We start from the raw sequence: 23,348 nt of genomic DNA, 5'->3' as shown, positions 1-23,348 counted from the left end.
TGAACACAGGCAGATTCTTTAATGTATTCACAAACCCACCTTCTTTTCCCTCCACTGTTAAAAAAAAGATGTGTGATGAGAACATGACTAGTAATCCCAGGGTGAAAGAAGTGGCATAAAACCACCCATCATTCACAGTGCACAAAGCTTTTACGTAGACTGCCCTTGGCTGTGATAACACATCATTACTAATCATCCAAACATCCTGCACACAATCTGAAAGGCAAATACTTCCATATACTCCATACACAGAGTGAAACAAAGCCATTGGATTAGTTCAGTTTCAGAATTCAAGGAACAATTTAAATAGTCTGCAGTCAGGAAAGAAATACCTGAAATGATTTATGAAATTACTTCTGATTTCCAGATATGTTATGTTATAAAGCTAGAAAAGGTCACAGTAGTATCCTTGAACCAAACAACACAGCATCCGTTTTAGGGAGTGGAAGCTCCGTCAGCCTTTATAGTTTATATGGAAATTAATTAGGTTGTAGTTACAGTACAGAGATTTTCTTTCTTTCTTTCTTTCTTTTTTTTTTTTTTTTTTTTTAAATTGGACACTTGCAGGAGGAGCTGTTATAAAAAAAAGAAAAAGCAGCACTTTTAAAATTGCAGCTTTCCTCTTCTTTTTTTCTCCTTTCCACTGCTTTTTAATCTACAGAACTTGACATGCTGTTTACATTTCAGACAGGTTTTTTCCAGTAAGCAGATTAATTGGAAAAACAAACCAGTGCAGCCACAGGCGAACTTATCAATCAGTTGATGCTGAACTCAGCCCACAGGTAAGGTAACATTTCTGGAAGAATGAAACTGTTTATTTTTCCAAAAATCACAGTTTCATCCTTACCCTCTCAATTTCAAAAGAGACATTAAAACTTCAAGCAGGGTCACAGACATTGCAAGGGAGATCACATGCTCAGGAGAAGCAAGGAAAGTGCTCAGGACCACAGCGATATAAACAAAAACCCAGTGATAGAGATAAACCCAGAAGGAAGACTTTTATCCTGAATATATATAACAAATAGAACACTATAACAAAATTGTAAGTAACTACAACCAGGTTCTTTATAATAAAAAGAAGTGTCAGGAAAGCTCAAACTCTTCATCTGCCTATTCAGAGCATGGATTTGAACTGAAGACTCCCATCTTTCTGGAAAGCACCCTAATTACCAGCCTATTGGGTTTCTAGAACTGGTCTCTCTTTTCCTCTTGAAGCTATTTCAAATACATGAAAGGCAAAGCAGTAGGAATTCAATTCACATGTATGTCCCTCCTCCCTAGGACTGACCTCTAATGAAACTATCCACAAGAGCAGAAATTATTTTTCTTTCTCTCTCTTTCTTCCCTTTTGAATGAATATCCAAGTTTAAAATAACTTACTTTAATTCATCTAATATTCCGATAATAGTTGTTTTTTAGGTCGAGCTAAAACAAAATGGAGTTTGATTTTTGGTTTGGTCAACAAGCAGTTGAACACAAGCAGTTCTTTGGCTACACTATCTGCTTCCAGCTGACCTTTTCAAAAGTCTCCAGCAAAAATGACTGTCCTTTCCTAGAACACAATTACAGCAGAGTATATTGCTTGCTTCACATTGTGAAAAACAGCTTTCCAAACTGTTAAGAAACTTGAGCAGTTCCATACTATGGAGGAGAGACATGAAGAGGGCAGGAGACCTTTCCTGTATTTGTTGTTCCATGCAAAGTGGCCATATTATGGAGGGGATGAAGCAATGAAGAAGGAAAAAAAAAAAAAAAAAAAAAAAAAAAAAAAAAAAAAGCAAGTCCCTTAACATGGAACCAAGTATGCAGCCCTCTTCAGTATGAATGGGTCAGAAAAGTTTGTCCAGCATGGTTTATATTATATATATTGCATCAACACCAAGCCGACAAGTCAGCTAAGGATCCTTCCTAGAAAGTCCAATGGGCAAAAGACATGGGATTTGTAGGCAGCATGAACTAAGGCTGCCCATCTAATACTGGCTGCAGCACCCACAGCTGCAGACATCATGCATGAGGAACGAGGTAAGGAAGCAAAATCACTAAATCTCTTTTCTGGCCTGGCTACCCAAGGTTCAACGTAGTCATCACCAGAGACACATCAGAGTTAGGCAAAGAGCTCCCTAGAAATTCTGTCTCACTGGCACAGAGCATAGTATTCAAACTGTCTATTAAACATTGCAGTATAATAGCATACAGTTATCCCCTCCTTGACCATATTTTCCAAGAAATCTCTGCTGCTCTGCTGTTGATGTAGGCAGGGAAAGCCAAAAGCCCTAACTAACTTTTGACTGAACTTTGATTGACGTAAGTATGTAGGGCTGCAGGAACGATCAGGGCTGGAAAGCCAATCCAGATACATTAAAGTATGCTGGCACCAGCCCCACTAGGTAGGCTCAGGCAATCCAGGAAAGTGTCAGTAAACTTTTACCTAGCAACAAAATCCTCTCTAACAAAGAGATCCAAAGACCTTCAGGAACTGATGGCTTCTTCTCCCTGTCCTCTGTGACTGAAAACTGTGTTGCATGTCCTTAACTTATTTTTCCTGGTAATTTTCCTGCCTTATTAGTGTTATCTAATAAAGCTTACTTGAATCGTCTGAACAGTCTCCAGCCTTTTGCACATCTGACTTGGCTGAGCCATCAGTGACTTAGCTGGTGGTGACCAATACCCAGACAAGTAACGGCTTGAGCCCAGTGTGTTCAGCCCAAGGTTACCAGCCCTCATCCTGGCTTCCCAAACTGCGACTGTTGCTGCTGATTAAAGGCCCAGGCACTACAAGCACATCTCCAGCTTGTGTGCAGCAACCTCTCTGCTGGAAGGCTGAAGGGGAAGAGAGGAGGGAGGCAGTGCAAAGATGCACTTTTTGCACCTTATTGCCTAGAGTGCAAAAGGAGGGAAGTGGGACCAGGAGCCAGAGAGGGGGCAAGAGCAGCTAAAATAGGACAGGAGCAGAAGTTGGGAGGTGATGGGTGGAGGGAGCCAGACACTGTCTGGGCTTCCAGGATGGAATCTCCTGGGTACCTCATGGCAAAGCTGTGGCAGTTTGTAAGTGGGGAACCTCAGCTCTTCAGAGCCTCGAAAGGCATTTGGCCTTCACCCCAAAGCCCCTGCCCAAGCAGCAGTGAAGCATTGCAGCAGGAACACACCACCCACACTGGGGGCATGCAATAGACCTCTCCGATCCAGGATTCAGCATGGACAGGCAGGCAGCCCCAGCAAATGACCCCAGCAAAATGCAGGAACACTCAAGCTCCAACCCACAAGACACTGGCCAGCTCCTGTACCTTGCAAAGCCTTCTCAACAGCATCAAAAACATTGCTAGAGCTTATGAGGGGTGAGGGCAGCCAAGTGAACCCAGCCCAGGAGGTCTGAGGATGCACCAGTCACCAGAGGCCTCCATCACATCAGGAAAATGGCCCCACTTCAATGAGTTATTGAGAGCTTTGGCTACTCCCCAGGCAGTGAGGGAAGACTTCCTTTCCGGGGGAGCATCCACAAAAAGGTATGGCTTGATGACAGTGCTTCGTAAATGATACTGTAAATTGTCTAACAGTAACGTATTGTTCCACTGAGGTATCTGCTTCATTATTCCAGCTGGTGGTAAGTTTATGCTCTGAAACATGAGGATTGGTGGCCCCTGACATTTTGTCCAAGCTAGTCTGACTGCATATGCTGTTCTTACTATAAGTGCCTAATCCTCATTTTCAAAATGTTATTATTTGTCTTAAAAGCATCCTATGACTACAAGTGCCACAAATCATTATTATTTGTTTTATATTAACACCTGGTAACCCCGTTTGTGAAGAGAGCCCTCAAGCGTGAGGCTCCATGGAAGCAGATAAGCTGACGCAGTACCTGCTCCAAGCAGCTCAGCTCCGTTTCCAGGGTGCTTTCATGCTGCCTTCCCTTTTGTGCAATGCCATTACAATATCTGTGCCCCATTATGCAAATGGCCCTGAGTTACTTGCCCTGAGCCTTTCAAGAAATTTGTGGTAAACCTGAGTATTGAACCTAGCTCTCCCCCAAGGGCTCATCCAAAGCTTATTTAAGTCAACAAAAGTCTTTCCAATTCATTTGAATTAACTTTAGAGCGGGTTCTAAGTCTCAGAGCATTGCCTTTGCTGTCACAGCATGCTTTTTATACTACTCATTTTAAACACCTATCAAATTTCTTCCAACAATTCTTTCCAAATTAAACTGCCTTAGGCTAAAGGGGAACATTTCAGAGAGATGAGGGCCTGTAAGCGATCTCATTCTCACTAAAAATGAGTGCGACTTGGTTACCTAACTCCAATTTGTGGCATTTAACATCTTCCCATTGATCAATCTACTCTTTTCCCCAATGCCTTTCACTATTTTTATTTCTTCTCTATGAATCACCTTTGCCTTTCCTGATGTATAATGGAAAGATGACAGGAGATCCTGGTACAGCTGGTTAATAGCTGAGAGTGATGCACAGGAAGCATATCTCAGACTGCAATCCAAGAAAAACGATTTACCAGAAATGGGTGAAATTGTGTATTAGTTGAGTTGAGATGTGCTCCTCCAGTTTTACCCTCTGATTCCTGTAATATCACAAAAACAAAAAACTGGAGTGCTGCCATGCCAAGCAGGCCTATCTAGTAGCTTTTACAGGGGTCAAAACATTTTAATCATCAAGTATTAACTCATTTTAGTATTCCCTGGAGAATCCCAGTGTGACTTCAACATACAGCTCCTTCTAGCTATTTAAACGAAGAAAAAGTAGTAGAAGGACGTCCGTTGTGATTTATTTTCTCTGGATGATCAGTGGAGAAATTGGATACACAGGACATACATTCATTTAGCCCTCACTTCCCTTTGATGATTAGGGCTGAATTTTCATTCTGGTACATGGGGATTTGTGCGTGTCACTCCAAACAACAAGTGTCATACATCCAAGTCCAAATGTAACTTTCCAAGAGTCAAGTTCAGAGATACAAAACTCCAGTGTAAGCAACAAAAATGGGATATTCTAATTGGATGCAAGTAGTATTTATGTTATAAAGTTGAAGCTTGAGCCTCACAGAGGCTTGATTGAATTTAAAATTAACAACCTTTCCCCAGCTTTGATAAAAAGCACATTGGTAAGATGCTCTGGCATCAGCTTAATTAAATTTGTAACAATCGATCAGCCATTTCAAAACATTTGTTACTTAGGTCCTTCGTATGCTCTTGTGAACAGCCTCAATAATTAGGTGTGACCAATTGTTTTATTGCATGAACATAGTAGCCTCAGCAGAGGAAGGCTGAAGAGAGGTAGCCGTAGCTCAAACTGATTTCAGTGAAATGCTAGGTCTTTGTAGCCACGTTATGGAATTTCATTTGTTTATAACATAATCATTTGTTTATTAATATAACCTTTATGCAGGCCATGAAAATCAGGCAGAAATGCGAGCAACTGTTTTTCAAAAACAGTCTCTTTACCCTTCAAAGCCTACCTGACATTCACTAAAAGAAAGGACTTCTCCTAACAAAAGATAATGGAAGGATGAAATAGAGTTTTATAATGGATTATAAAGCTTTGTAATCACCGCTGGCAGCCCCAGCAGCAATTTGAAAGGCTACTACTACGGTGTAATATTTTCCAGTTTTCACGCAGTCCCACTCTCCCTTCCCCTGTAAGACTATTCCATACATCACACTGTGAGCAAGTTTTATTTTTGGACTGTGATGAACATCTCACAGGATCAGGCCAGTAGAAAGGCCCTCAGCATGTGGTAGTGATATATCCCACGGATTCATAAACAACTGCCTTCCATCACTGCAGCATTTGGTGTGCTCATTTAAATGAGCACATGATTAAAAAACAGCACTATCTGGGCTGCTGCATAAAACCCAAAGAAATATAATCTTGACCAAATATTCACACTACACTAAACATCTGGTGGATCTCTTTTAAGAACAGACATTTGCCATCCCTTGGACAGGTCTCAGCACCAGACTGAGATTTCAGTCCCAAGGAATCAGATGCAAGCACTCACAACTACACATGTGCACTGAGAGAATGGGAAAGGCTGACCTTGAATACGCTGAGCTGTATCCAGCAAGAGACAGGTGGCAACAGCAAGCAGCTACTGAAGCTCTACTTCCAGGAGGCAGCAGCCTTGAAGTTGCCTCTGCTTCATTTGCAGACAATCATCCTTGATTCAGCTCAAGAGAGAGAATTAATACACTCAATATCTGAAATACTTCAGTATTCTATACTCATATTTTATGTGTAAATCTGTAAAAAGAAAAAGGCAAAAGAAACTTAAGTCTTTTGTTTCCAAGGTTTATGTCTGGCCAACTTAGAAAACTGATCAGTTTTACTCACTGAGAGCAATGCTACCAGCTAGTTTAAGCTTGACAGCTTAAAACCAATTTCTTGAAGGAAGTGAGAGAAATGTTTTTTAATAGGCATTGGCAAGCAGGATGGGTAAAACAGAGAAGACATTATTTTCTGTTATTCCTCAGCAGAGAGCTCAGATTTCCTACTTGCAGGCAACTATTTCAAAACTTTTGCAGTGGAAGCTCCAGAGAACTCCTGTGCAAACAGGAGGCATGGATTACAACACATTGAGAAAACCTAAGGCTGATAATCCTCACACAGAATTTCCATGCTGGAGAATTTAATATTGCAATTTCCAGCACACACAAATAAACCCTTGCTGGAAGGATAACACAAAACAAAACTGTTCCCACTGGACAGGCTGTTTCAGTTCTGTACCATTCCACATAATAGATTGTATAGTACAGTCAGGGGAAGTTGCTTTTTCAGCATCTTCACTGAATATCCCAAAAGAATTTCAGTAAAAACCTTTATACTAAAAAGAGATCCATCTTATGTGCAAGGGCAAGAGATGGGCTGGTCTATAAATTCATTATAAACACACTATCCAGCTGGCACTCCTCTTCCCAGGCTTTTCTCAACCCATATTTTCCCTCCCGCCTCTCCCAGATAGTTTTCCTGACAGACTAGCCATGAAGTAAGTGATCTTTTCCTCTGTCATAAACCCAGCTCAAGGGCTACAAGACAAGACTTCTGCTCCTGTAAATGGATGACTCTTTAGAAGAAACAGCGAGTGACTAGCCTTAAAACTATTCAGGGTCATCCATGAAAATATTTTTCAGTAGGCATAGTTTCTCATGCTATTATGAAGATATCAGTTATGGTGGATTTTGGAAAGGAAAGAAGATTAAAACAAACAAAACATCCAACTCCCAAAGCCATTAGCCTTCTCATATATACACCATCAAGGTTCCCATCAATGAACATGATTTATGGACCATGGATACCGTTAAAATTTTACTGCAGAGAGCTGTTAACCCCCACAGGTCTTACCTGGCTTTAAAAGAAATTTTAAAAGAGCTGATCTTTTAGGTCATAAAGAGTATATGAAAGTTTGGAAACAAGTCAACATTTCAGAACAGTTACTGATACATCCTACAGAGTTTCATTTCTGATTTCTTAGTTTCTTTCTCTGAAAATTCTACAATTAGATGGATAAGACAGCACGCTTTGCATGGATTATTGCACTGGTAGGGGTTGAAAGCACTTGGCCTACAGCCTTGTGTCTCACTGCATGCCCAAGGCCTCTGATAATCCTTCAGAAATACACCTTGCCTTGAATCTTGTTGCTCCATTAGAGACATACTTTCTCTGTCTGCTTTCCAAAATTCTCTCAAGGCATCCAGTAGTTGCAGGGTAAGGACTCGCATCACAGGAGATGGAGGGCCAGTAAGCCAAACTGAAGTAGACCTTAGCAACAAAACTCATACATGTTTGCCTGCAACTTCCCAATTTGTGATTGCAATTACTTTCCCTCTTTGGCGTCCCTTCCCCAAACCCTATGGCCCTGATCAGTGGGTAGAAATTACAGAAGTGTTGAGGGTCCCATTGAACACTGAGCTCTTGGCATTCCAAAATGTCACTCTGTGCCCTCATGTCCACTTCCGATTCTGTGGAAAGATTTTTACTGTCTTACATACTTTTAAGTAATTATTAAAATATTGCTATACAATTTTCTAGTGATCAATAACAGCTGTAGATCAAAGCTGCAAAAGATATATTATTAATATTGTGGATGTAGTAAAAATTATTATTCAAGCCTTCACACCACTGTGGACTCAAACAGGATAACTATAGCTAATTATCCGGAAGAACTTAACTCAAAATTGTCTGGTTCTAAGACATATTTCAATTACTTATGAAAGCCATACATCACTGCTTTTTACACCTCAATTTCACTGAAAGATGGATCAAGTAGAGGGAATAACTTACGCGGCAGGATGAACCCCCATTGCAAAGGTCTTTGGAACAGGTATGTTTTAGCGATCTCTGACCCAGCTCGCAGTTGGGTCTCCCATTTCTGAATGAGCACACCTTTGTTCTCAAAAAAGGGTTGTACTTTTCCTAAATACCAAGTTGGCACAGAGAAAACTCAAAGACAACACAGATATTTAAGGTCTTATGAAAAACAAAACAACCCCCCCGCATACAGAAAATAGTTGTTTTTCTAACTCTTTGTTAGGACAGGACTGTTACCTGCATAAGTATCTCATCTGAATGCTTTTAAGCAAGCTAATTTTTTTAATTCAAGAATTCATTTAATTCCTTGCAACAGTACTACCCCTCCCCCCCAAAAAATCAAACTCCCGCACTCTTGAGCCTTTAACACGTGTAGTACAGACAGTGGAATTTAGTGATTGTATATCCCAGAGTAAGTTCAACTTACATCTCCATTATCGCAGTTCAGTTTCAGCTTTTACATCCTTATCCAGGCATAATGCAGCTCTCTTTTGCAGCAAAGTGACATTAAAGCAGCTGTTAGCACTACCACCACATATGACAATTTCCAATAATTTTTATAATTAAATAAGCCCCTTTCCAGTGATCCTTTGATGTCATCTAATTTTCTGCCAGTTGGTGAAGTCAGAGGGACAGAAGTCTCAAAGTAATCTGAATTTTATGGTTGCCAACTTCTCTACAAGGAGCAACCCATTTTCTGCTTCAGTCTTTCAGGGATTATTAAGACAGAGGAACTATTATAACAACAATGTAGGGAATGTTTCATTTTCATATCAACTCATAAGCCCATCTCTGTTTTTGAAAACTGAGATTCCCTGTGCTGTGGTATATGTTGAGAACTCCTCAAAAGTTGCCCAAGCTCAAAGACTCATAAGAAGAAAAGTCAGGAAAACATTTACATGAAGCTTTTTTAGGCTTCCTCCCCCCCCCCCCCCCCCCCCCCAGTACCCTTTCCCTCCTACTGAGTTTACATGCAGGCCATTCATTTTGTTCTGCCTCTAGGTTACTTCACAATGAGAAGTCACACAGATGCCCGAGAGCTTTCTAAGCTAAATTGCAGCAGGAAAACTGAGGCTATGTCAGTGCCATCTCTGACAGGAGGCTGAGGTTGCTCCCATAGCAGATCTGCTCATCCGCTATACTGTGATCCTGCAAGTGCCTGTGAATATATGCTCTGGATCACATGAGGGGCATCAGACCCAATGTACAGCAGCCGTGTGTGCAGAGATGGGCAGGCACAGGGAATCCCATGCCTGTGACTGCTCCAAAGCCAACTTTTTGGTGCAGCCTAGGCAGGGCCTCATCACACAGCAGCAATCTCGTCTGTTGGTAGGCAACTGCAGTTGAGCCTAGGCAGGCTTGGGTCCTTGAAGGAAGGTGGCCTCAAGGGGTGAGAGCAGATGTTTAGATTTGAAATCATCATCCTGCAACATCAATCTCTTCAGCTGCCTCACCTCCAAACAGGACTGCCTGGGCCCACAAGGCAAACCTTTGAGTGTTGCAGCCAAAGCATGTGCAAAAACACACATTTGAAATTAGCCAGAGGAAAAAACAGCTGGAAACTAACTCCTCTTTGAAGCTGTTAGCCTAAATAATATCGTGAATTTAATTCAGAATAGAATTTACTGTTCATGAATTTCCCTCGTCAGAATTGGTCCTGATGTAGTATCGCAAGAGAGGTATGCTTCTCCAGACATCCTATGACTAGTCTGTCATCAGCTGTTGTGCTTAGAGTACTACCTATACATAAGAATTCCTCCTCCTTCCTTGTTGCTGGTCAGCTCCACTAAATCTTGTTCTATCATTTCCTCTTCCAGCTAAGTTATAATCTCTTCCCACCACGTTAATGCAAACCTCATGGAATTCTGTACTGTCTTTTAGCTGTACGTGATGGAGTCATACCACTGCAGGAGAATTTCAGCTTTCAATTAAAAAGAGGTTCCTAGCCTTCCTGGAAACAGACAACAGCTTTGAAGCATGGCTTACATGTATCTTCAAAGGCCAAGGGGAGGCAGCAAGTAAAAAAAACCTACTGCCTTCTATTAAAAAAAACAAACATGATTTCCATATAGTCTCACTTTTTTTTAATTATCGTTTAAATCATTATTTTATACCACTGGCAATGCTACTAAAGCCCCTTCCCCGTAGTGCTGCACAGACACTCATATATCCCTGTGACAACTGCCAACAGCAATAAATGTCTTCCAGTCTTACATTCATACAAAGATCTAGCTGTTTACAAAAATGCTTCCCAAAGATTCCTCACGTGTTTGCACAGATCTCTCTGTGAGCCATTATGAAGGGTCTTTTGTATCTGTGTGCTTAACCCAAAGGCCAGTAAACTCAGTGGAAAAATTCCCATTAATCTCAAAGGTGTGGATCAAAGTTCTTTGGTTACTAATACCTTGTTGTTTTATAGGGGTAAATCTTCATATCTAGTTGGCTGCTGATACTTGTGATGGTATCTTATGTTTTTATTTCAGGCAAGTGGCAAAATGAAATAAGCCAGGTCAGGTTTACTTGACTTTCTGGTTCTGTTTCATCAAACTTACCATCTGTCTCAGTAATTCCTAAGTGTGTCTGCATTTAACATTTTCAGACCCAAGTTCAATTCATTTGATTTCAAGTGTCCTCCACCATTTTTGGTGCCTATCAGGAAGTGTTCCATTCATGTTTTGAAAAACTACTCTACTCCTTAACTTTAGGCCTAAATAAAGAACTCTTCAAATAGTAGTTACGTGTGTGAAGGAAGTTTGTACTATCACATTCTTAATATTGCTGTAAACAGATCCCTCCTCCTTGCGTGGCATCTCAGACCTGTGGGTGCACAACATTCGGGAGGAGTTACCTTAGGAAGTTCAGGACTGAGCCATTATGGTCTCAGCAGTGAAGGTCACAGACCCAGGCTCCAGACCTTGACCTTGACTGACTGTGTGAATGTGCCAACATACCAGAACAGGGGAGAGCAAGGGGAAGGGTCAGCAGACGTTAGAGACAGATGGCCTAATTAATCATCCACCATAAATAAATAATTAAAAAAAAAAAAGCTGCTCCAAGCATTACATACACAGTGATGACTGTAAATTCCACAACTGTGGAGACTTGCCAAGTCATTATACACACACCCACACACACACCCATGCTGCCTGCTGTCACTGTGCATAGCCCTAGAAAGGTGAAGTCAGGAGAACCTACAAAGCATAAAGGGTGTTCAGCTCTCCCAAAATTGGTTCATAAAATGATTATTCAAGTCCCAGTGAAATGAAATGCATGTAGGAGTGTGCTACTGACAACATATTAGACTTTATTCATAAGCACCCTTAAAACAATGCATTGCCATGCAGGATGATGTTAATAATATTAAGTTATCCAAGGATGTGACCTTGGATATTATATACCTAATTAGCCTCTTTCATCATCATTTTTTTTCCCTCTTAATAGTCTCCCAATTGAAACTGCTAGATTGCGTGTCCTGCTAAATAAAGTTGTCTAGTCACCAAGCAGAGCACCTCATAGGAACTGGCAATGCTCCATGACGCTGCTTGGGAGGGACAGTGCACAGAGCAAATGGGAGTTTTCCAGACAGTGTTCTTTGATTTCTCCACAAAGAGCATAACGAAGCGTCCTAGATCCTGCCTCAGATATTTTGGCACCTAGAAATTCACAGAGAACAAGTAAACATAGTGGTATTGGTAATGCTGTTTGTTGCACAGGCTGAATGCTTCAAGGGGTATTGTGAGCACAGATGAAGTTCCCCACAGATAAAGACAACAGTAGCCATTGAATTGCTGAATGTCACAGAGCAAGTACCAGAAAGCTTGGTTACAGCCCTTTAGCTCTTTCTCCACACAGGCCAACATCTACGCACTACACAACAAAGAGTTATTAATACAATCTCTACAATCAGCCAGTGTATAAACTCACACTTACATCCTAGGGCTCCATTCATGGATTCCTTAGGACCGTATGGCATGGAGAATGCCACAAATTCCTGTCATTGATCTGAAAAGGCAATCCACTGAGCAGCCATTCCCCTTGGTGCCAGGTGACCTTGGAAGGATCAGACAAGGGAAGGGATGCTTTCTTACAAAGAAACTTAAAAAGCAAATACACTTGAGAATCAAGTGTCCTTATCTGACTGCCAATCTCAGAGCAACCCAGAATCAGGAACTCATCTAGAGCTGATGGTATTTTGGAGAACCAGCACAACATACCCTGCTGCTATCTAGCCCCCACGGGCTCCCACAGAGAAGCTTCTCCTCTTGGACTTGTACATAGCCAAGAAAAACACAACACCCTGCTGTCCTGGGAGCCTCCTCTCCGGCTTTATTCTGCCAGCTGTATCCATTCATGCTTCCCCCTCACCCTGCTGCACATTCCAAAAATCAACCCAAGCCACTTCACACAGTAACTCAAAAACAATGAGGAGTTAGACAAAGCAGAATTATACTGTGCTGAATATTGCTAGCCGATTCCCATTCTGACAGGGAACATTTTGCTCCCGCTTTCTAAGTAGGACTTTTCATCCAGAGAGTGCCTCAGTCTTTTGAGGAAGGGGGAGAAAAGGAATAAGGGGAAAAAAGAAAACTTTCCCCTGCTTTCACTCCTTACTCCAGCTACCCACCAGTCTTTCATGACTTCACGAATATAAAGTCCCCCTTCCTCACCCAGTTTGTGGTCTCTCTTTATCTATGGATCTCCCAAATAATCTTTTTGAAACACTGGACACTGAGCAAATACTCACTTCCTTGGGCATCTAATCCGGGTGTGATACGGAACTTGTAACAGCTAGGACCCTACACTGCTTTATGCAGTAGATGGAGATTTGCTGGTACAGAAGACAAGTGCTAAAGGTCCACAGAGGCTGGCACAACTCACACTACTACAGCTTACTATACTTCCTCATCTCTTTTGAAATAAGGTACACAACTAACGATGTGGGCTCCCTCTTATTTACCCTGATATTCACAAGAGACTTCTTACAGACTTAATCTAGACATATAGACCCTTGTGCATGAATGCTTTTTCATATAGCCTCTAACTACAGTTGTGAACACAGCACCTTTTACAGTGCACATTAAGTAAGAGATTTGAATATTGCCATGGTTCTGAAAAATTTCTAGAGCTGTGTGTCCATCCATCTAGCTAGGTACTTGCCCGAATTTCTTATTTTAGCATCAGAGCCATCACAAGCTTCAACATAACTATCTTTGTTGGGTAAGAGGATTCACGCAGGCAAAGAGAGGTTGAGCAATTTAAACCTTGGGCTCAGAAGCACCCTCTAGTCCACCAGAGCACTTTTCTCTTGGAACTTTGTTCTCCAAATGAACCAAAGAACAAATCCAAAGAAAAAATCCCTTGTGATCAAGGAAGATCAGCTTAAACCTCATCCACTGCCTTTGCTACCTCCAGTAAGGCTCACCGAAAGTCCCCGGGGCCAGCAATACTGGGGCACCTACTGAAACGTGGTCAGAAAATTGTCATGTACAAAAGAGAGGCTTCACAGAAGACTCCTGTCTTGACAGTGGCTGTAACTGTAACAGCAATAGGTGACTTTGTATCTTTTCAAGATAAATAACCAACATTGCAATCCACTAGATACCCTAAAAGTTGTATCTTGCAACAAATCTACACATTTGTATTGTGGGTAAGTGTGACCAGAAAAAAGTTAAGACCCCAGAACTGTCCTCGCCCCTGATGTGCTTGGGCTTCCTTTTTTTGTCAATTAAAAAGTGCTGGTTTTTAAAGTATTATTTATATACTAACAGCTGTTCATTAAGAACCATGTCTAAATAACTCCTCTGCATTACAATGCTTTCATCATCTAGGAAGCAATCAAGGTGCTGTTCAGTTCCCATTCAGACACAATATTGAATGCAACAGTACTTATAAAAGATCAAACTGGTAATCAGTATATCCTGCAAAAATAAAAGATTCCTTCCCAGCTGTTGTGGCAGACATATAGAGGAACCCTAGCGCTGTCAGGGTAGTTTTTGTTTGTACAGTCTGTGTCAGTCTGCAGGTAATTACAAAGCAATTGGAATACAGCTTATGCTCAGGTAGGCCATATTGCAAGCTACAGCTGAGCTGAGAGATTCTGGCTACTCAATATTGTTTACAAGTTTAAGTTCTGATACTAACCACAAATTCATTTACAAGCTCCAATTTTCCCATAGTTTAAGCAATACTACTGCACTATGAGGGCCTGCATGCAGCTGGCTGGATAAACACCTTAGTTCTTTGGGTGATCTGAACATTGAAGGGCATGGATATATGTTTATCCTTAAAGTTTAAGCAGAAAACTTGAGTTCTGTTGGAGAGACAGAGGAGATTTTCCCTGAGCTCCACGCTCTAGAAGTAACTGCCTATAACATTTAGTGAGGTCAGGAGCAACTAGATACTGTACACTCTATCTGGAATGCCTCCTATCTAAAGCACAGTATATACAGATAACCTTCACAGAGTTCCTTGTAACCCAACAAACATCTTACTGATACCTCCTCTAAGGCATGGTTGCAGAAGTGGTTTCTACATGCAGATTCTGCCTTATTTAAATCACATTTTAGAATAGTGGGAAATGACATGCAAATTCTCCAGTTCTGATGCTTGACATTTCTCATCCTAATGTTTTCACCCAGAGGAGAAAATGCAAATGTGACACGTGACTGATAAGTAATTATGAGTAGTTCTTTGCCTTAGCAAGTAGAATTCTGGGAGCATCTGAGAAAAACAATGTAATTCTCCTAGAAGTGAAATGCAACATGAAGCGGCTGCTGATTCAGTAGCACTGAAAACTGATGCTGGCTCAGTGTGGTTATAAAAATCTCATTGGCTAAATGTAATCCATTTGAACATGGTTAGCACTTAGCTCATAAACCAGCAAGAGGAATTTAAAGACTACTGCACACTGATTTTAAGTGAGAGTCATTGTTGCTACATTAATAAGAAATGTCTGGGACAAAACAAATGGGGAGTGGAGAAAACTAAAATTAAAAAGCTGAACTTGGAAGTGAGCAAGCTTAACATGCACTGTGGGAGATGTCCCCTCGTGGTCATACTCAAAGGCATCGATGAGACAAAGCGAGACGAAAGGAACAAAGACAAAGCAACTGAAACTAAGTATCTCAGCCCAACTGCCTTCTCTCTGCGTTGGAGCTCAGTGAGCTAGGGAGAAACAAGACATCATGCCAGGATGGAGGTGAAAAATACCTCCACCTAAAACAAGCCCGAACACATTTATACTCACATTGAAAGTGTTTGCTTTTTACCAAAAAAAAAACAAACAAACAAAAGAGTCTTTTATAAACCTAATAGAAAAATCAGGCAGCATCACTAGTCAAATGAACTTACGTAAGATGAAAAAATTTAGATTTTATTTTTGGAAATACTTTTACCTAAGGAGATAATAAAAGCATCCATTGTGACTAACGAGGAATGAAAACAGATGCTGGAAAATAAAGACCTTTCCAGGGTCTAAGGTTACCTTTCCCTAGGATAATATTTTGAAACAGTATCTGAAGACTCTCAGCTCGTAAAACCAGCAGGGCTCCATTAGAGCCCATAAAAGAGTGACATTTCCCTCTCAGGTGAAGAGCTATTATCTAATATAACCTGGTGCTCCAACAGCAAAGCAGCTGTTCTTCAGAAGTGTCCCTGGGTGACTAGGGATAAATACACTCTGACAGGAGCAGCTAAGAGGATCCCAGCAGTTGCTGACTTCAGCAGTCAGGATAACTCACTCCACACCTGCAATTCGATAGCAGAATTCTAACAGAAGAGGCCCCATTCCCTCCTGTTCGTCCCTTCTTCAGGAATCATCCACTCCCACAGACTCAGCTGCAAAGACAATGATTATTTTGTCAGGAAGTGTACTGGAAAGAATTACTAGTAATTTGTCATAAAGGAACCCGATTTTTATACTTTGTGATAGCTTTCCAGATATGTTTGACTTCACCTGAACTGTGTATTTCTGGGTCGGGTGGATGGGGGAGGGAGAGCTGCTGCATAATTTTATTCATATTCTTTTGGAATGGCACAATTCTACCCATCCAGAACATTTTAGCCAATTTTTCAAGCCTTTTTCAAATCTTTATGAGGGTGTATCATTTTTATTTCCATAATTTGCCCACATGCAACTATTTATCTTCCATATTTCTGTACTTGTTAAGGGTCCTCATAACCAACATAGCCACTGGAACTCAGAAAAACCTTGCAAAAAAGCTGTAACTCTCCTGTTTAATCTTAATTTAAGAAAGAAAAAATATTTTTGCATATTTAGTCCAGTTTGGCTCCATCTGCTGCCCCAAACTACAAACTACACCTTGTGACACCTAAGATACTAAAAATATAAAGTGAAACTCAAAAGGTGATACTCTTACAAAATATTTGAAGGACATTTATTAAAAATGAATCACCAGTGATTAGAGATTCAGCTGATGATGAAATTCCACAGATTGACAGCTATGAAAATGGTTGAACCACCATATTGGTATTACTCAGCAATTACATTAACACCAGCTTTCAAGTTGCCCCCCATTTGCACATCCAGGCAACAATTGTTTTATGGTAATTATAGTAACCAGAAGAATGAAAAATGGCAACTTTCCTAAATTCTTTCTTTCTAGATCATACTTCTAGTGACTTTCTCTCTCCCATTACACTTATCAGAAACTGTACTTCTGATACTGACCCAAAAGAACAACCAGCTCTGTCTTACCGTGTTTCTGAGGAGCACCTAACAGAAGTTGCCAGGCAGGCCCTGCAGTCAATATGCCAGGGCCCAGGCTTCCTAGACATAGAGAGCACGTGCCATTGGGCACGCAGGATTTCTACAACTTCTAGTCTTAACAAACTTTACAGTGGGAAAAATTGGATATATCTGAAGAAACTGAAGGATACACTAACTCTAACCAAAGCTTGACTTTTCAAACCCCAGCAAGAATTTTGTGCCCTGGCAGACAGAAAAGAACTTCCAGACTGCAAAGTTGAGGAGATCAGGTATGAACCGTCATCAAGAACACGACAAATACACATACCTTGGAAACATATCATTTCAACTGCATTTTGCAATGACCGTGTCATAAAAACTATTTAGATTTATGCAGCAGAAGTGGATCAGTAGTGGCAGACAGCAACAAAATCTGGATTTTTCTTGTGCAACTCCTGACATTAGCCATGGCAAAAATCAGCCTGGGAAATCCCATTACTGCTTTCATTTGTATGCACTGACAATTTACCAGGCAATTCCTCCTCCTTTATACCAGGACTTCCCTTAAAACAGCACATATCATGGCTCAACATCTGGTTCTACCACTTCCATGCACCTCTTCTCTGTCTCCATCCGTTTCCCCCTCTCTCCCCATTTCCTTTCCAGTGTAGCGAGCTGGTGCATATTTTGGTAGATAAATAACTCACCTTACATTTGTTTGAGACCACCTTTAGTTTTAATTTTGGGCTTATGTACTTCACAAGTCAAGCTAAATGTAGGGTATTAGTATCTCATCTGTCGCACCATGCAAAGTGCTGTGCTTTGACATCTGCAGGAGCTGCTGCCTAAGATCATCTCCCATTGCATTCCTGCGCATGTTAGTGCTACTGCTAGCACCATTATTCAGTGAACCAGAGCAAGGAACTGATGCCATTAGATCTCCCCCTCCCCACTTTGCAGTGTAGCTGCACAGCAGAGAGGGCACCACAGGGCTGATAGCGAGTGCACAGGAAGGAAGGGGTGTTGCCAGAGAACAAAGCATCTACTTAGAAAGCGGCCTCTCTAGAAATACCACTTCCAAAGGAGAAAAATAGAGTAAAATAAAAAACCCAACTACATTGGTAGTCACTTCAGTTCATGAAAAAAAAAAAAAAAAAAAAAAAAAAAAAAAAAAAAAAAAAGCCCACAAACTTACCTTGAACAAAAATGATTCTGGAACTAGTTCTAAGCCTTAGACTTTAGTAGGTAATAGATTGAAAAAGACGGCTAAGGGCTTTTCTACTCTTACTCTGTATAGTATTAACCCAGGATTCAGCTGTGTATTTTTCACCAGCATGCTAGAATCATTACCCACTTTTCTACTGTGCTTGATAACAGACTTAAAATTGCCAGACTTAACTCACAGGAAAATTTTTAGCACAGATGAAGTTACTATTACATCTAGTTAAATCTAGGCCCTATTATGCTTAACATTGTACAAATAAAGATTCTGCTCAAATATATCTACTGCCTCCTAATTAGGATCACAATTTGATCAAATCAAGCACAGAAGTTAACTTAATTGTCTATGAAGTGTACATCTCTTCAAACTGAACTACAGTTCAAACTAACAACTGTCAATCTAATGGCCTGGTATTAGCAAGCTTAACCAGTAAACTGAGAGAGCAGCCTGCTACAACTACAGTGAAGTTCTGTATCTGATGGTCACAGATTATGGGCACTTACCATGTTTAGTTACATGCACTGGATCAAATACCATGAAATCAATAACCTTGGATATGAATCTGTTGCATCAGCTGCCAAGTTTGACTAGATTCTTGGACTTAGAATTCATTTGTTTGTTCCACCTGTGAATAATTTAGGAATGCTTCGCTCTGCAGCCAGCCTAAAGACATAACCCAGTCAGAGCTCTCTCTACAGAGGACACATTTCAAAGCCTTCAGAGTTCTCAAATACAAAGTGCCTTTAAATGCTAAAAGGTTTTTTTTTGGGGGGGGGGGGGGGAGAAGGATTGGGAAGAATTTATTTTGCCTTTGTGAGTTTTTGTTTCAAGTTTTGTACCCTACCCTCTCTTCACTGAGGGAAGTCTACTATGTAGTTAATGACTCCATAGGAAGAATGGAAAGTTTTGCTCTATCAAACAGGACATCCTCTTCCTTCTGATCTGTAAGATTTATTGCAGGAAGCAACTTCCTGCATGACTATCTCTCCCTGGAGAAGTTGCCCCTGTACTAACTTTAGTCTTCTTCTCTTATCCTACCTTTTCCCCATAATTATTTGCACTTCCCAGCTCAGGAGACTCACATATTCATGCCCTCCTCCCCTCCACCTCCTCACATGGAGTAAGCAGCACCAACCAATGTTCTCAGTGGGGAGCGAAGGTGCTTAAGCAGCAGATGAAAACCTATCAGACAGCTTTATTCTCCTTTTTCAGTGGAAGTGCCCTATAGAGTAAATGCAGTATACAAGTTTATTGTTTCTCACTGTACTGTTTAAGGTTAAGACAACTAAGGCTAGATCACATGGAAAGATAAATGACAGCTGAATGTAGTCCTTACTTCCAAAACCATTTGTTTACTTACTGCAGGTTTATGCTAGTAACTAATCTTTTTCAGTAAAGAGTATGGAATGCAGACCTAAGTTCTTCTCTGTCAGAAGTCTGTTTTAGGGCTCCTTTTTGCAACACCAATTGATTTTTTGCTTTTACAACTGCTTTACTATCTGAGATGGGAAATAAAAAGTTCAAGGAAAAGCCTTAAGCTTTACAAAATAGCACAGGAAATTCTAAACACCATCACTAAACATCAGAAGTCTAGCTTGGCACCAGGAAAATATTCTTATTTTGACTGGTGACTGACACTTGGCCTAAGTAATGCTGGTCTGCCAGGCTGAAAGAATACAGAGGAATTATTACACTGGACTTGGCAATTCCAGAGTGTTGGGGAAAAGAAGAAAGTTGTCTTGATACAAATCTAGGGTTTTTGAGACTTCAGTGTCTTCTGATACTTGCACACTATTTTTCAATTCAATAACCAGAATATTATAAATCTGTGTAAGTACAGACTTGAGGTAATTTTCTGCTGAGCCATAGCTGGCATTTGGCTGATGAATCTAAACCCTATCCAAAGTTTATGACAGCCATTGACAATGTGCAAAAAGAAAAAAACAGAATTAAGTATAGCTTGAACCAATAATTTTGTCTCATACTTCTGAAATTAGCAGCTCCAATATGATCAATACATTTACTCCATCTCAGTGAAATCCCCTAAAGACAGGCAACATAAACCAAGCACTTAACATATACAAATTACAGCGATAAAACCAATCATTTTAATTGAAGCTATTAAAAAAACATGTGAGGCAATATAAATGATAAAATTATAATTAGGAAGGAATAGCTAGCACTTCTTGAAAAGCTTTAAAACAGCAATAGGACACTTTACAAAAGATTTGAGGGAGGGGAATAAAACTTTCAAACTACAGGTACTGTATAAAGGTAACATTAACAATTATCTTATAAAATACAGCAACAGAGACAAAATGAGTACTCAAGCTCCTTTGAAACTAAACCTTTTGGGGTTTTGGTTAAAATGTATGTTCAAAAACTATTTTAAACAAGGACTAAATATGTTGTATATTAAATTTACAGTTCCCTGGCATAAACATCACACTATACACATCTTCCAAACAAGCTGTCAGTACACTTTCGTTTAACCATGCGTGGTGTCATCTTCTACAAAGTCTTTGGCCATTTCTGCTGTGATCACATCAATATGACTAACCTGGTGGAAGAAGAAGTATGCGGTGATTAGAAATATTTCCTACAAAACAGAACAGCATTATTCCCAGAGGCTCCCATCAAGACTCAATGGGTCAATAACAAATGTCTGGTTTCCATTTAAGCAAATGGCAAGGGACAGATGTAGATCCTTTAATTCTTCTTCAGGAAAGAGAGAACTTCTACACCAGACTGCAAAATAACCAGAGATCCACCACTAAAATAAGCCAGGGCATCCTTGCAGCTCTTTGCAAATGGAAAGTCCAGTCTCAAATTCACAGCTTGATAAACTTCTCAGTAAATACCAGAAGTAAAACTTATTTACCTTGTTTCTGAATTTTACACCATAGAACTTGTCAGCTGACTCGAGCAGTTCAGGCCTAAAAGTTGTTGTAATAAACTGAGCATGTTCAGCTAGTTCCATAATCATATCTTAAAGATAAGAACATAAGAATTCCTTATTAATATCAGCTTTTCAATAGAATAGGACAAATCTTAATATAAAAGACAAACAAAATATTTTGCTATTCCTTGTTTAAAAAAGGTTTTGCTTACTAATAAAAAAAAGAATGGCTATGTGACTAGTTTTTATTAGGCTTTAGGTCTTAGTTCCAATATTAACTCTGACAAACCCAACCACTTGACAAATCAGTGCATTATGCTTTTATGAGGGAAAATAGACTAAGCACTTTTCCAACTTGATGCAGTAAGAGTTGGCTCTTAACCAAACCACTACGTTTCAAAAACGGCAGTATTTCCACTACACTGAAACATATTAAGGAGACCCTTTAAATACTGTGTATTAAGATAGAGCTTTCACCCAAAACTAAGTTCACAGAAACCTTCAAAAGGCACAAAGTTAATTTAACACACACATGGGATATTTATTTAAACAGGTGCCCCTGCGATGAAAGGCTTACTGAAACACCAGCAGGCATTAGAAGACAGACCATCACCTTCAACCACACTATTTTATGCTTAAAAATGAATTAAACCAGGCAGTTACCTGAAACAGCCTTTCTGTGCTGAGCATCCAGAGCTTGGTCGATTTCATCGAACAGGTAAAATGGAGCTGGATCACATTTCTGGATAGCAAATATCAGGGCTAAGGCCACCAAGGATTTCTGCCCACCAGAAAGTTGCTGCATTTCTCTCATTTCACCCTGTTTTCCTGTGAACGATACCTAAGAAAATGCTAACAGTAAGATGATTCTAAAATATTAAACCACAACATCATTTGCTATTGTACTGAATAAAAACGATCAATTAAATGTTGACTTTTTACCATTTGAACTATATTTATTTTGATCTAAAAGACTACAGGGAGTACTGAAACAAATATTTCTCTTTACCCTTATGCCAACTCCAGTGAACTGGTCTACAGATGGCACACTGCTCTGTGATCCAGATCCCCTTTCACTCTCAGTGCTGCCTTCACCTTCATCCTGGGACTGGTTGCCTTCCACATCTCCTTTCTTCATCACTAATGTGGCTTTGCCACCAGGAACTAGTTTCTGGAACACTTCACTGAAGTTTTTTGACACCTTAGAAAAAAGACAGCCAATAGCAATTCATATTATTTCTACATAGTGAAATACAAAGTAGAAAAAATTACTGTTTTTACATAATCGTGCTACATGTTTTCTTCAAAATCAGAGAGATCAGCATTCATGTTCAAGCACAAGTAGAAGCTGGAAACATACCTAACAATCACTCTAAAAACATTTGAACCAGCTTCTCTTATAGTACAAGATTTTTCACAAAAAAGAAAACAATTAAAATGGAGAACAGCAGCAAAAGCAAGTATGATTTCAGTGAATTTAACATGAGATTAGAAGTTATGCAAGTGATCTTTAGGAAGATACTTTATACACTGCAGTAAGACCCTATGCTAACGGTAGTAATGGCTTTCACCTAATTCAGAGAATGGACTTGTGAGCACAGTTTGTTATCAAACGTTCCCCAGAAAGGGCTGTACATAATACAAAAGAAATTCAACAGAAAGGAAGTATTCTAAAAGTTCACACAAAAGCCAGAATGGTAACACACAAGGTCAGCACTTATTTAAAATGCTAACTTGTTTCTTTTTCATTATTCAAAGAAAAAAAGTTACAAGATACAGCCTTCTATCATTATGTAATAGCTCTACTTATCTATCTCTTTTTTCCTGTGTAGCTGCTACATAATGGGACAATTTTATTTGAACTCCACAGTCTCTTCATAACTGTTACCAATGTTACCTGTTTGAAAGTCAGCTGAATAGCTTCATATTTCCTGAGCTCAAGTACATTCATCAGCTCCATGATGGACTTGTAGCCCCTGTCCAGCTCCTCTTGTCTTTTTATCAGTTTTTCCTTCTGTTCTGAGAAGTTCACAAACTGATCTAAAGCTTTTTTATTAACATGACTGTATTTCTTCAGTTCTGTATTACACTGCTCCAGTTTGCGGAATAGCTGCATAGGGAAAAATATTAACATAGAGTGAGTTTCAATTCTAGCCACATTTGACACTCAGGATGTGCGTGTGTGATCCTATAATAATGCTCCAGATCACC

At 40.1% G+C, this 23,348-nt stretch overlaps 1 protein-coding gene across 1 annotated transcript in view; it reads right to left on the bottom strand.

The window, feature by feature from the left end:
- Positions 1-20,323: 20,323 nt before the first annotated feature.
- Positions 20,324-23,348, bottom strand: part of SMC3 (structural maintenance of chromosomes 3) — a 28,153-nt gene continuing 25,128 nt past the window's right edge. Inside the window, exons 25-29 of the mRNA XM_026117466.2 lie at positions 23,035-23,247; positions 22,147-22,338; positions 21,801-21,978; positions 21,120-21,226; positions 20,324-20,798 (exon numbers count right to left, since the gene is read on the bottom strand). Coding sequence (XP_025973251.1) covers positions 20,727-20,798; positions 21,120-21,226; positions 21,801-21,978; positions 22,147-22,338; positions 23,035-23,247 — 762 coding nt within the window. The 3' untranslated portion in view covers positions 20,324-20,726. The remainder of the gene's footprint in view (positions 20,799-21,119; positions 21,227-21,800; positions 21,979-22,146; positions 22,339-23,034; positions 23,248-23,348) is intronic.

The sequence above is a fragment of the Dromaius novaehollandiae genome, chromosome 6 (genome assembly GCF_036370855.1).
Source record: "Dromaius novaehollandiae isolate bDroNov1 chromosome 6, bDroNov1.hap1, whole genome shotgun sequence".
NCBI lineage: Eukaryota > Metazoa > Chordata > Aves > Casuariiformes > Dromaiidae > Dromaius > Dromaius novaehollandiae.
The sequence above is the reverse complement of the archived record's forward strand: the minus strand, read 5'-3'. Positions and strand labels throughout refer to the sequence as shown.